This window comes from Echeneis naucrates, chromosome 8 (assembly GCF_900963305.1).
Source record: "Echeneis naucrates chromosome 8, fEcheNa1.1, whole genome shotgun sequence".
In the NCBI taxonomy this organism is placed as follows: domain Eukaryota; kingdom Metazoa; phylum Chordata; class Actinopteri; order Carangiformes; family Echeneidae; genus Echeneis; species Echeneis naucrates.
In genome coordinates this window covers 16,771,380-16,786,202 of record NC_042518.1, presented here as the reverse complement: position 1 = coordinate 16,786,202, position 14,823 = coordinate 16,771,380, and the positions used below count along the sequence as shown (strand labels likewise).

At 42.2% G+C, this 14,823-nt stretch overlaps 1 protein-coding gene across 3 annotated transcripts; it reads right to left on the bottom strand.

Moving 5' to 3' along the window:
* Positions 1-1,055: 1,055 nt before the first annotated feature.
* cdc42ep1b (CDC42 effector protein (Rho GTPase binding) 1b) lies at positions 1,056-9,895 on the bottom strand. 3 transcript variants are annotated; one of them, XM_029509220.1, is made up of 5 exons: positions 9,825-9,858; positions 7,127-7,209; positions 5,716-6,237; positions 4,406-4,950; positions 1,056-2,488 (listed from the first exon to the last, which is right to left on the bottom strand). In XM_029509220.1, exons 4-5 carry the CDS (start codon positions 4,857-4,859, stop codon positions 1,851-1,853), a joined length of 1,092 nt encoding a protein of 363 aa, XP_029365080.1. In that variant the 5' UTR covers positions 4,860-4,950; positions 5,716-6,237; positions 7,127-7,209; positions 9,825-9,858; the 3' UTR covers positions 1,056-1,850. The 3 variants fall into 3 exon arrangements, with proteins under 3 accessions (XP_029365080.1, XP_029365078.1, XP_029365079.1); XM_029509218.1 differs by having other exon boundaries at positions 4,406-6,237; XM_029509219.1 differs by lacking the exon at positions 7,127-7,209 and having other exon boundaries at positions 4,406-6,237; positions 9,825-9,895.
* Positions 9,896-14,823: the final 4,928 nt, after the last annotated feature.

Below are 14,823 nucleotides of genomic sequence, written 5' to 3'. Positions count from 1 at the left end.
GCGGCACAACTGAAAACTTACCTAGACATGGCCGTCCACCTAAATTTACAGGCTGGAGATCAGAGGCCCATGGTGACTCTGGACGAACTGCAGACTTGAGACTGGGGTGGAGGTTCACCTTCCAGCAGAACAACAACCCTAAACAAAAATCCAGGCCTACAATGGAATGGTTTGAAACCAAACATATTCATGAATTAGAATGGCTCAGTCAACGTCCAGACTTAATCCAATTGAGAATTTGTGACATGATCTGAAAACTGCTGTTCACAAATGCTCTCCGTTTAATCTGACTGAGCATGAGCTGTTTTGCAAAAAAGAATGGGCAAAAATTTCAGTCTCTAGATGTGCAAAGCTGGTTGAGACAGAAGATTTGCAGCTGTAACTGCAGCAAAAGAAAATTCCACAAAATATTAAATCAGGGGTCAATACTTTTGCACACCACACTTTTCAGTTTTGTGTGCCACTTTGTGTTGGTCTTTCACATAAAATTCCAATAAAACATATTTGTTTGTGGTCGTAATGTGAAAATGTAGAGAAGTTCAACGGGTATGAATACTTTTGCAAGCCACTGCACGTCTCACAGCAAACTGTCTGAATACTTATGGCCAAGTGATATTTCAGTTTTTGTTCTTTAATAAATTCGCAAAAAAAAAATCAGCATGTCTTTTTCTGTAAAAATTAGTGTGTACATTAATGAGGAAACTTAAATGATTTCTTCAAAATATTGCTCCAGAGCATTACTACTGGTACCTTTAAAAGATACTTCTGAAATGAATTTCACTAGACTGAAGAAGGGTGAGTAAACTATTTAGTCATTACTGTTGACCACTGAGCTCTTCCAAATGTGTCCTGTGGCCAATTTCAGTTTATTTCAACAAAACCTTTGAGATTTAGTTCTTTCCTCTTATTCTTGTATTTCATATCAGCAACATCTGTATAACATTGAAAAATCAAAATTATTAATGAATTACTTATGCCTTTATATTAAGTTTTCTTTTCTGTAATGCTTAGCCACCAAAAATACATAGAAGTTCCCATTAAACTTTCTTCTTGAGTACTTATTGGTGTTTAGTGTTCAATATCTTCCTGTTATCGTCTATCTGCGTAAAATACATGACTTCACCTCCTGCAGCTTCATATGAACACAAGCAGAAAGTTCAGAGAATGTTTATGTGTTTATTATATGAGTAAAAAAGATTTTTGATAAGCAAACCTGTTACAAATACAGTCATCATATTATGGAGGAGTTTTAGCTGTAACTATAACGATATAATGAAATATGATGAAAACACATTTGCAGCATTCCTCAAGTCTCTCAGGGCTTAAACCTGAAATTCTTTTTCCTGAAATTTTTGTGTTAAAATTTTTTGTTGTGAGTTTATTTAGTGTGGTGTAATACAAAAAAAAAAGATTAATTAGTGCTGTTGTGAAAATATTTAGATCATTCTCACTTACAAGTCAGTGTTAACTGTCCACTGTGATTTGTTTGTTGTGTTGCTTCTCATGCAGTTTATATTAAGGTGGCACACCCAAACGTTTGCATTTTTTTTAAAGCCATTTCAGATTTTTGGTGATGTTATCTTGGACGCCATGGGGTTGATTCCTGACAGTCATGTCTTTTGTTCTTTTCGTATTTTTTTGACAATTCCCACAAACACAATCTTGGATTTCTAAAAAGGGCAGTAAACAAAACAAAATCATGTTTATAATATAAAAAAAGACTTAAAATGATTTGTTAAAACCACGTAGTGAGAGTGGTGGCCCAACACAGATATCTTACACATCTAGCTCAGCTCATTGGCAGGTTTCTAAGATTTTATCTGACCCTGTTCCAGAAACAGGGCCAACATCTAGACTTTAATCTCTTCCTCCTCCTCAGAAAAGGTATATGATGTTTTACGGCTGCTGGAAAAAGCAGGAGAAGGTGTGCTGTTATTCATCCTTGTTCCCTTCATGAAAGAACCTCCTCCATAATGACGGGACAAGACGTCAGCTGCTCTCTGGAACCTCTCTGCCTCCATTACAGGCTCTACTCTCTGTGGAGAGCCAGTGGACACATCAGGTGTCCTCAGAGACCTGCTGTCCTCCTCGTCCTCTGGCCAGTTGGAGCCACTACAGCACCCCCTGTTGTTGGTGCTGGCGAACGACGCGCTGCGTACGGAGGGGTTGGGTGATGTGACCTCAGGGCTCTGCACGGGCGTTTCTGTTAGAGAGGTGTCGTCCCCATCTTCCTCATCTCCTCTGTCATCTTCCTCACCTGCAGCTGGGCTGTGATTGGACATCTGAAGGCAGCTGGGGTTGTCTATCAAGCCGAGCACCTCAGTCATAAGGGAGGGGCCAAGGTCCACGGTGAATGACGTGAGGGAATCTGAGCGTGTCAGCGCGATGCCAACATCATCTGGTTGAGACCCTTTCTGGCCGTCTCCATCTTGAGACTGTCTGTCAAGGCGAGAGAGGCGGGGCAGAGTGACAAACCCAGACCGGAGTCCTTCAAACAGACAGGAAGAGAAAAAGTCACTGACATGACAACAACATAACAATAATCACCTCCTTGACTACAGGGCGGCAGGAGTTTCAGGTGTTTCTCCACACTGACCTCTCTCTTTTCCATCTCCTGCACACCTCATATTGATAAGTGTCGTGAAAGCACGTGACAGATGGAAATACAAGTTTGAAGCGAGTCCTGTGGAGTCCAGTATAGAGAGGGTGGTGTTGAGATAATAAAAGGGGAATATCTAGGAAAAAGGCTTTTACAATGTAAGGAAATACATTACCATTACTAAAACACTTTGTGAACGACAGTCTTGGATTACTTGGTTAAGTTTCTTTGCATCAATATAATTTAAATTTAAGCTTTTGCACAAGAGTTGATTAGGCCATTTACACATAGTTGTGGCTTAGTTTTTAAGTTTTTCTTCTTTATTTCAAAGGCTGAGACACTACGAAACGATGGATAGAAATAACTTATGTGATACAGAGAAAGCAACTGGTGACCATAAAAAAAGGTTGCGTGACTCTCTATGCCAGCTCTACGTCATCTACTTTGGGAAAATTCTTGGTAAAGTAGGACACAAATCAGGAGGTGGAGAGGGGATTTCCAGTTTCCAGCCAGCACGCTGCTGCCTGATTCGCCTTGAATAGTTAGCAGATATAGTGAATAGTGTTTATGGTGTGCATTCAGGTAGTCACACACACACACACACACACACACACAGATGACAGGAAATACCCACTAAGTGTTTTTCTTTGTCCCTAACCAGCTGTGTCTGTTTGGGCTGCTAGACCTAACAGTGTACAGCTGTTGCCAAGGTGAGTCCAGATGACTCAGAAGAAGCCCGCTTGTTTGCGGCTCGTCTCGGGGAATGTGGGAATGATGTTCAAGGGAGAGCAACCTCAACTCTATTTATGTGTTCACTGACATTTAAGGTCCTCTTTTCCCCAGCTCCTTGACTTCTTTGGTCTGCTGTCTAGTGAATATCGTTATACTTATTCATGGTAAATGATGCATTAGTGCCGTAGCCAATAAGTAGGTCGGTAGGTGTTTTTTCCCAAAAGATTATACCTTATGCCAGGTTAGTTCCACATTTCTATCTTAAAACTAGAGGCTAAAGTGAATAAAAGAGCTGCAAAGCCAGTGCTCACAGTCACATTACACCGCTCTTCACACAATCCTTATCCTGTTCCCAACACTTGTAAAGTTTTGTGACTGTGCTTTGTCCAGTGACACTGTTGCACTATCTAAATCTATCCACAGGAAAAGCATTCAGAACGTCTGTGTGGCACTCCCTGCAACAGTCGGAGTCTGCTCCCGTGAGACTCACCCACACAAGTTCACACCCAGGGAATACTAGGCCTGCTGTTGTGTCAATTCTGACAGTTAGAATTGCCTAAAAAAAATCTACATGACAAATACATGCAGAATTAGTTCTGTGTGCTAAGAAAGGAAAATAAAAGCAAAACACAAAAAATTTGTCCATGCATGAAGCTTTGTGGCTCAGAGATGAATGAATGTGACAGTCTGTGAGACGTGACTGATACGTGTGAAGTAAATGACTTCTGTGTTTGTTGTGTAGAAATGTCAGAGCAAACATGTGCATGTGTGTATCTGTTAATGACGCTATATTGTTTAAACTGGTGTGTTAGTATCTGTGCTATCTCTCTCCCTCTGAACACACACACACACACACACACACACGCACAGTGTCTCTGCTTGAAGTGAACTTGGTGTGAGTTAAAGTGAATCTGCACGGCTGCTGTAGCGACTGCATCTATGCGATAATTCATTTCCAGTGTGAACCCTCTTTGTCTTACTTCTCTGAAAACCACTACATTTACTCAGATTTTAATGAAGATGATCCTGTTGCTAAGACACTTTGCTTGGAAGTCATTATCTCTATTATCTCACCATATGTGCAGAGGGAGTCATCCGTTGAGCTGATGGAGCTGGGGAACAGCACCCTCTGGAGGTACCCATTGGGAGAGTCTATGTTCAGCTGGGGCAGGGAGATTGCATTCTTGATGATGGGTGAGATGTCTGGGGGCGGGGATGACAGGTCCCGGGAGCCCCCTCGCGGCCACGGCCCAGAGTTCTTCCGTACGTGCCGAAAGGTGCGTGTGAAGAACCCAGTTGTCTTGGAGCTGCTGGCTGAGTCCGGACTCCCTGGCTCCCTGCTACCCCCATAGTTGCTTAGAAAGGAAGTGTCACCAAACACATCCCCGCCACGACCAACATGCATAGTGTGTCGGAAGTCGCCCAGCGGAGGGCTGATCATGTCCACAGAGAGATCACTCTTGAACCGCCGCTTCCCTTGAGAGCCTGACACAAGGCCCTTAATCCCTGGCAGTTTTCCCAGACTCATGATGACAGAAAAGTTGTGTAATATCCCTTTAATTCGAAATGGCAGGGTCTAATTACATGTCAGTCAAATCTGAATTCCAGTATCTGGTCAACTGAAAAACCAGAAAGAAAAAGTGTTAATATGCCAAGACAGTGAGGACAGGCAACACAAATATGTGGTTGTTCAGACGGCAGAAAATGTGTGTAGAATCCATTCTCCACACAGCCAGAGCCAACTATTCATCCACGATATCCCCGTCGGGCTTTATACTGAAGATTAAAATATGGACGCAGAGTCAGTCAAGTCCATGTCCTCTTGCCATCCTCCTCTTCTCCTTCTTCTTTCAGGCACTTATAGTTCTACACATTTCGCTGTCAGCTCACTTCTGTGCAGCTAAAGATCTATTACATCGTACTCTGTTTTTTTGGGGTTTTTTTAAGGCTACAATCGCCTTTGTGATCTGAGACTTCAGTGTCAACTGCTATCTCCACTTTTATCTAAGCAAATGGCATTTCAGACCTGAAGAACCCAGCCACAACGGAAAAAAAAAAGATATGCGAGTTCAGCTTTTGTTTGTGTCTTGTTTGCACTGTGTTGACCTCATCAGGAAGCCCTTTGAAACCACAGTGCTTTTTACCCAAACCTTACATAGGAAGCTTAAAAGTAGCAGATTCTATATATATATGTGAGAAATGTTATATAGCATCATTGCCCCCATTCACTTTACTTTACCTCCGCTGCATGCCCTGCTCTCAAGCAATGATGAAACACGCACAATAAAAACCTTCAGTTTGTTTTGGGGATCCTGCGTTTATAAGGAAATAATTCACAAAACAGTTTAATGTTAGCACAGCAGCGTCTCGACTTTGTGGCTTACTTAGTCCGCTCTGTATCTGATCAATAGACGTCAGCTTCTGACAACGGCTCGAGACTCTCATCCGATAAGTTGTTCAAGCAGAGAAAGACTGAGAGACAACGGGGGGTCCAGCTAAAGAGGTTTATCCATGTGTACACCATGCTGTCCAGGGGGCACCGTGTCTGTCGCCAAACTTCTTTGTCTTCTGTTCCCTGGTTCATCCGTACCAAAGGCACCAGACCGCTGGCAGGCGGTGAAAACCATCAGGGCAAAGGAGACAGGAGGGGAATGCTTTCCTGAAAAGACCAATAAAGTAAAGCGCCGTAATCCAGCAACTGTTTTGTCTGTATGGTCCTGGAAAAAAGATGAGGCTCCTTCGGGATTGTCCGCGCACTGGATTAGTTGGTAATCCCTTCTGTCTTCCCTCCCTCTCTGACCCCCTCACTTGCTCTCTGGCTTCTTCAATCCACTTAGTTCTCCAAAGGTTTCCAGGTAGGAGGGAGGGAGGGGTCTCTTTTTTTCTTCCAGTTCACGCAAGGCCATCTGAGACAGCAGAGGGAGAGAAAAGGAAAGAGGTGTGAGTTACACATTCGACCAAAGTGGGAGCTTTCAGGCGCACACAAATGTGTCAGGCAACCAAGTCATGGGATTGATGGTTGCTGAGAATGTTTCTCTCTCTGTCTCTGTTGCCTGAGGAGTCTGCGAGGCTTTAATGCAGTGAACTTGTCAAATAAAACCTGAAAAGGGTTTTTTGTGTGCTCTGTTCAACACCTCTCCATTGTCCTCTCTTGAGCACTGAAATGTTTCGATAATTGCTCGACTGGCAAAAACATTAATCTAAAACTATGTAACATAACTATAGCTAACTTTATCAAGCATAACTGACAAACATTTGTTGATTCAAGCTGGTTACCTGCTTGATGAACACCTTTGGGGTTTGGACAGTGGGACAAAATAGAGAGAAAGTGATTTTGTGGCATTTATAGACTAAATGATTACTGTTTATCGAAAAAAGAAAGTCAAATGAATTAACAATGACACAGTCAAAAGCCCAATTTCATTTTAGTTGCTGTTTTGATTTAAGGCTTTGAATGCCTTTAATCTTTACACGAATAAGATTTTAGTTACACACAACAACAATTGAATGGCACGCCTAAGACAATTCGTCCTACAGCCTCTACAGGCCTTGTGTATCTTGTTTTCTGCATCCTTATTCCTGTCTGCTGAAGCGATGACTCCATGGCAAAAGGTGCACTGGTAAGCTCAAAACATGTGACTTGTGCAAACGGCAGCCAGGGTTGGATTAATGTCACAGGCTCCATGAGAGACTAGCCAGGACTGCTGCTCAGCCAATTTGGACCTGAGACATAACAACATGACAAGGTGACATACGGTGCCACTCTTACTGGGCACTGGCTTGGTCTCAGATTACCTTCCCTAAATCTTCAGATAATCCCAGTTTTTCTACAGTTCCAGGACAAATGTTCAGCGGTGGCCATCATTCAGTGTCTTTACCTTGAGGGAGGAAAAGAAAATATGAAGGAAAGAAGATATTATGAGGGCATTGGTGTGTAATCACGATGATTCATAGAGAGCAGGAGAGGAGGTAGGTGGACAGACTTTATCCGGTGGGTGACCACTCCAGATCACTTATCTTAGCTTATCTTAAGAAAGTCATTAGGCTCTGTCGGGCACGAGAAGGTGAGAGGAAAGGAATGCAAATATCCATGAACCAAGGTTCATATCAGATTTAAAACCAATAAACACCTTTCGTATCATTTCTATCCCTAAATATCTAACGAGAATTTATTTCTTAATAATTTCAGTCATCTGACATGGCACAATTTCATCGTCTTACTGATATATTTTATCCTCATTCGATCCCCATATCAGCTTCTTTATATTGGTTGGCTTCCCTGTACTTGGCATTGTGAGCAGTGAAAACAGCAGTGAATAATGTACAGCAAAGTCTAATACCAGCAACAAAACTGACTTTGGAGACTGAATAAAAAAAAAATAAATGAATAAATAAATTGGATTTGTTGAAACACACAGCAAGACGCTTTGATCTGGTAAACCATGCATGAATTGTACCTGCAGCTCTGTAGCATTTATAAACAATCTGTTTTGTGTGTGCTGCCTGCCTGATTGCAGAGAGAGGCAGATGAGCTGAAAAGTGTAATGGGAACAGCGTGCAATGGCGACAGCAGATCAGAGGTCGTCCAATTCAGGATCTGAGGACACTGATGACAATCACATTCTGACCTGCTGTTTTTATGTGTTTTATTGTCCGGGCACTACCTTTAGTCTTGCCATGATTTATCTTTCTCTTTTTCTCTCTGTCACAAAGCCCAAATTGTTAGATGCACTTGCCTTGTCTGTTGCTCGCTGCACTGCGACCAGATGCACAGTGGCACTTAAACACAGCCACAAGTTTCAGAATTAGGCTTTGGTGACATTTGAGTTGCTGATAAATCATGCTGTTACACAAAGACACACACGCACATGGCTGTGCTTCAGTCGGTTAGTTATGAGGTTGCTTCCTCCACTGGACTGGAGGGCCACGGTCCTTTTACTGCAGAGAGCTGTGGTTGAGGTCGGAACACCCTGACCATTACACACAGCTCCAAAATATAGCATGCGCTCAGTTTAAAAGGATCGACTGCTGCAACGTGGCAATATACTCCAAGGCCCGCTGTGTGTCTGTGCGTCTGTATGTGTGACAGACTATGCTGATATATGAACTGCAGTCTCACTGTGATGACTTGGGCTCATGAGGCGGTCTCAGGCTGTGTTATCTGCCTGTGAACAAATATGTGTGATGTGACATAAGTGTCATCCAGGATCTATGACTTGTAAATGAACTCACCAGAGGAAATGTTGCGGATAAGTATTCAGCGAGTTCAATGACTTCTTTCACAACTTGCAAAGACTTTTCAGAAAACATTGCAAAAGCAGCAGGGTAAGCAAACAAATCCATAATCACAGCAACATTTAACCATTGCCACTATTCAAAGGTTTCATAAATTCTTCTTTTTATGTATTGAATGTCAGCAGAACAAAAGGGAAATGAGGCCAAGCAAAAGTGAAGGGCAAACATATCTCATTCCATTCAAAAGATCTGCTAACAAAGAGCATAAGGAAATGTTGCCTCGCCAAACTTCCACCTAGCAAACACAAACTGGGAGGTGTGCCAATTCAGAGCAGCACTGCTTGGTTCTTTTCATCATACAAACCCTATTTAAAATCAGTGCTAAAGTACTGCAGGGACTGAGTGTCTTCCTCGGCAGGCCATATGTTGGGATGGTTCAGGAAGATTTGGTCTCCCTGACACACTGCCAAGCCATTGACCTGGTGCCTGGTACAACTCTGTGATTTAACCCAACACTGTCTCAGAACCGCATTCAGAACCAAACTACAGTAATGCCGTGCAAAAACAGATGATATACACTGCAGTGCAGTCCAGTTCTCTTGAAACAATGTGAGCACTTACGACTAAAATACGACTGTTACACTACTGTAAACACATTCATCGCTATTCATGATGATGCAGCTTGTTTTCCACTCGTCTTTTCACTGATGTACTGTCAACTCAGCACTGTCTTAAATCTGTACATCCAATGTGACTTAAAGGAACTGTTCAGTGCCTACATGGCCAGTGTGAGTCCTGCCACTCACTTCAGCCACTGTTGTGTATTTAAGCGAATCCACTGAGAACATCAGACTGGATTCCACAGTGACTTGGTCATTGGGAGCTGGCTTCTGCTGTTTATTTCTACTGGACAAGAACACAAATGAAGTTTGACATTAATGTTGCCGATGGGCAGTTGCTAAAACGTACACATAGCTCATTTAAAGCTGATAAATGATCGACCGCTATTTATTGATGAAGCTTTACATGAACCACCGTGGCAGTTTCTAACCAGTTCAATGCAAAGGGAAAGCTGTGAAGCCAGTAAGTGTGCAGTGTGCCGCTGTCCGTTGTGGCGCATACATGCACATACTCGCAGCTCTGAAGCAACACAGACCGCGCATGAACTTCGTTTCACAGAAGTGAAACCGAATTAAATTGCAAATACGCTGCTGCTGACTTCACTGTGACAGCAGCTGATTTACAGAAGCAATCCTACCTCAGCGCTCCTCTCCCCGGATCCGTCCTCCGCCATCCTCCGGGCTCAGTGCTGCTGCTGCTGCAGGAGATGGAGAGGGGGAGGAGGAGGTGGGAGGGCTCCACAGGAGCGAAGGGCCCAGCAACAAAGACTGGCTTTGATGGGAGCCAACATCAACAACAAGTTGTATGAAAAAGGAAGACATGTGGGCCGGGAAAAAGCATGAATATAGATAGATCGATTGAGTCTTTACTGTCATTGCACATTCCTGCTCAACATTTCTTCTCGCCAGCTTTATTTTTCAACAGCAGCCTTTAAATAAGATTCAATAAAAAATATAAATAAGTACTAAAATAAAATTATTGCAGTGCAAATAAATTGTGCAAGTACATATTGCAACATGAACAGAATGGCAATGAAATTTTATGTAAAGTGCAAGTATGTGCCAAACCCAGCTCGGGGCCTCAAATCAGGTAAACTTTAAATGATGGATAGGTTACTCATTAAACGTGTAGAGTTACAAAAAAAAAAAAAACTACTTTGAACAACTGAGCTTGATCAATCAAAATGTCAGCGAGAGCTCATCAAAGCAGCCAATGGCATGAGGAGAGACAGCGAGCACATTCTCCTGTGAGGCTGAAAGCTGTAATAATAAACCTCTTATTCTTCACGCACTGTCCTGCCACTGAGTGCTGTTGCTTCTGACTAAATATGGACACGTGCATGTTCATGGCCTTTGTATCCTGTCAGCTCTTTTGGTTTCAGCAACTTAGATATTTAAACATCAGCTGAGATATGCTGTAAACAATGGGGCACGCAGACACACAGATATTGACCTTCATTCTGCTCTGTGAACATGATCTCTTAATAGCCGCCAGGGGTGTCATCTACCCTTCTCCTGTCTGTGACCCTGTTTAACCTCACTCTTGACAAAAATACACTCATCACCAGCTTTCATTCAGGCATGCAACAATAGGGTGAATATGTGTGGGAGAGAGCACGGTTAAAACAGTTGCCTCTTTCCTACTTTTGAATTATTTGAATTATGCATAAAGTCTCTTTACAACTTAAAAAAATTATTACAAAAGCAAATGAACAGACAAATATATGGAAATGATTACAGAATGAGGAGTAGCTATACTGCCTCATTTAATACACGTCTACATGGGCACCATTAGACAGTATTCGATTTTTTGCCTCGTCAGTGGTTGCAATGGCATCAGTGATCTTTTGCTTTAGGTCAGTGATGTCACAGATATTTGTTCGATACACAGTGTCTTTAACATAATACCACAGAAGGAAGTCCAGGGGAGTGATATCTGGTGAACGAGGTGAACGAGGTCCTCTTGAGGAGCAGCCGTTTGTATAGGGGTTCATTTACCACTACCTATTTCATCAACATGGTACCTGAAAGACACACATGCAATGTGATTAAAAAACTTTGATAACCACTGAGTACATACAACAAATCCAATTAAGATATCTTGTCTGTTGTCTTTGTATTCATTTTTTTAAATTGTAAAGAAACTTTATGGACGCCCTGTATATGAAATATTGTATCATCGGACAATTACACAAAAATATATAATGCAAGCAGAGAAAAGAATGAGAACCTCACTTTGATGTACTTTAATCCATAGGGCTTCACTGAAATTTAAAACTGCAGCACTTGATATTCGTCTGGTTTCATCTGGCTTTGCAGCATGTTCCAGTGATCCAGGTATGTTTGTGTCTTCATAGAGAAAAGTAATTTTGGTGGCATCCCTAATGGTGGAAGAAAATTTTATCTAATGAATAGGGGACAGTAATCATTCAGACCAGAGCCAGACAGATAATGCTGCAAATCTGTAATGCAACCCGTGCAAACAGAAATCTATTATTACCAGAACGAAAATCTGCAGTAGATTGGGAAAGAGTAAGAAAAGGGAGGCTGCAATAAAAGAGGAGCGGGAGTAAGACGGACATGTGAGGTGAGACTGAGACAAGTACGTCATGTTGTAAGAAGGCCGGGGGAGGCCAGTGAAGGAGACGTAAGGAGAGCAGACACGATAAATGGAGGGATCATCGTTGCAGTGAACACTGGAGGACAAGTAGCTCCTGTTGACAACAGCTGCAACATATCAGACGCTGTCTGAAGAGCGGTCTTGATGAGGGCGAGGAAAAGAAAGCCAGAGGGGGAGAGGGCAGTAACAGGAAATCACACATGATAAAACTATGATTTTTCAATTAAGAGAACAATGACATGGTATGGTATGGGTGAGAGAAGAAAAACACACTGAAGTATGGAGCTTGTGAGCCTATAGGAAGGAAAAGGGAGGAGGGGTGGTCGTTAAACATGGCGAGAACTCTGAGACAGAAAAAGGGTTTCTTCGCAGAAAGACTAAGCTTTAATTTTCAACAGTTTAAGTGAAAACATGATGGTGGTTTTGTGAGATTCCTTTTCACATACGAGCCAGATGTGCATTTAAAGGACATCATTCAGGAAGTGGGAATGATCGGTTGGCGTTGGGGAGGGAGGTGATGTGCTAAAGGTTGTCTGTGGAGCGTTGGGTCCAGGGCGACATGAAAGAAGCCTGCGGCAGCGCCTTTGTTTGGGCTGTGCTCCTGTTTTCATAGATTCTGACCTGAGTGTCCGCTCAGAGACAATAGAGCATTGTAATGTCTGTCCTCAGTCCTTTATATCCTGCAATTAAAAAACACAAGCATGAGCACAAAGACAAACGCTGAAACATTTATTTCTGACTGTCACTGAACATTCACTGTTCAGCTTTGTTTTTAGAAGTCTGGTCTAAATTTAACCATCAGATGTTTCTCAGAAAAGGACTGGCGGTTCAGAGCAGAACTTTCCACAAAGCTCTGCATGTTAGTTTCTTTTTATTTCTCAGGAAGGTAAAGCCCTGAAGGATTCTTTATTTTTTTTAAGTATGAAGTACACCTCTCTGTATTGTATCAGTCATCAATAAACACCTCACTGTATTCCTGAAGTGATTTCACATGTGGACAGGTTTTGCATGTTCTGGTCCACAAATCTAATTTGAAAATCTCATGTTAAAAAACAGCTACATGATGATTGTTTGTTGAATAATCTAATCTATGTTCAGTATGTCACCTCCACGAACCCAAACGGACTACACCTGTAGTGCATCACAAAGAAGATGGTTTCTAATGATTCAGAGCCAGTTTTGAAGCCTGTGGGGAAGAGGATTTTGATGCTGTGAGACTGAAAAAGACTTCTGTATTGCAAGAAAGAATGCTCAAGCCAGCGCCCCCAACTCCTTTGTAGGTCAGAAGCCAGTGGGGGATTTATTGTTGCATCACTTTTACAGATTAAACTAGTATGTTGAAAGTGCAGCATGATTTACTGTCCTTATGCTCTGTTTTTTTTTTCAGTCAGCCTTGTGTTCAGTCTTTTCCAAAATGCCCGTATTAAAATAAAAACATGATTGCCTGACCATGTACACTACTATCTACTAACAATTCAGCATTTCAATGTGCTAAAATTTAAATTGTGTGACTCCACATCTGGCAGTCATCATAAAAAAATTAAGAAAAATCATAACCACTATATTGTTTTTTCAGATTCTGCAAATGTTGCAGTATTCTTCACCTTGGTGCCTCTGATCAGTCACAAAAGATCTCAGAAACTTTCTGTCATTTCTTGTGCAGTTTCTAGTGATCGTTAATTCCTACAGACCAATAAGTAATAGCCCCAGTCACGGAGAAATAACGTACACTACACTGATGTCATGTTGTTCTGTCACATGGCAGCAGTGACTATTTATCACATTTTGAGAAGCAGGCCATAATGAAGAGTGATGTGAGCAGACGTTTGGAGATTTCAGTGGTTCTGGCTGAGTCACAAGGAGTCAGCCTGAGCTAATCCCTTGTTCCTGTGTGGTGAAGCCTGGTGGGGAGACAGATGACAATGTCTGGGAGAGCTTGTGAGCATTGAAACCAGCCACTGTACTTCCAGACAGAATGTTTAATTATAGTTAGACTGTGCTCACAGTGTGCTGGTCGAGCTGGACATGGAAGCAGAGACCACTTGGTTTTGTTAGTGAGCTAACTTACATCTCCAAAACCCCATAATACAAAAAGGCATTGTATATACTAATATGCTATGCATTGTTGTGTTAAGCTGAGAATAGAACTTCAGTGTCTTAGCACACTTTTATTTTGTTGTGATCATTCCCCACAGAACTAGCTTTCCTGCTGGGAAAGAATTTCACAAACCACAGGGAATGTGTCTGAGCGGCAGGTGGGGCACGTGGCAAATCTCTCCCTGTCAATTGAAAATGTGGCCTTCATCTCCAAATGACTTAAGAGGAAACATCCACCCACATTATAATGCAAGTTTAAATAAATGTACACAAATGCCCCGCCCTGATTGTAGACGATTGAGGACAAACTTGTTTTGTGTACAGTGACGGCTCTGCTGCTGTACTTCCCTGTTCCAGGGAAACCTTTACCATGTGGTTGGCAAAGCTGTGTATGTCTGCAGTTCAAATGCGTGGTGGAGCTCAGATTTAGGCCGCTATGCTGCACCCTGTAATTCAAACGACAACTCAAACCTCACGGCTCTGGAAGGAGAGTGACAGGAAGGCGTCACTTTTCATTGGCACCTGAAAGTCGCACGCATTTGTGTGTGTGTGTGTGTGTGTGTCTGTCTGTACATTTGTCGGCATAAAGACATTCAAATGTGAACAATGTGGACTCCGAACCTGGAAAAAGAGTCAATAAACAGGTTGTTCATATTTCATCCTCTGGGTGTCGTCGAAGTGAGGGACAAACCCACTGTGGAACCTTTGTTCACACAACGCAGGAAATCATGGAAACCACACGGTAAACAAACACTGCTCTCAATCTTTAATATTCCCGACCCACTCTTCTTTTTCCAAGCTTCTTGTTGCTTTCCTCATTTAATTTTTTTTACTTTGACCCTCTGATGTTATGGATGTTGATTCCTTGTTTAACAGGAAATTGCATGGGATTAGTCTAGGAAATTTACATGATTTCATAA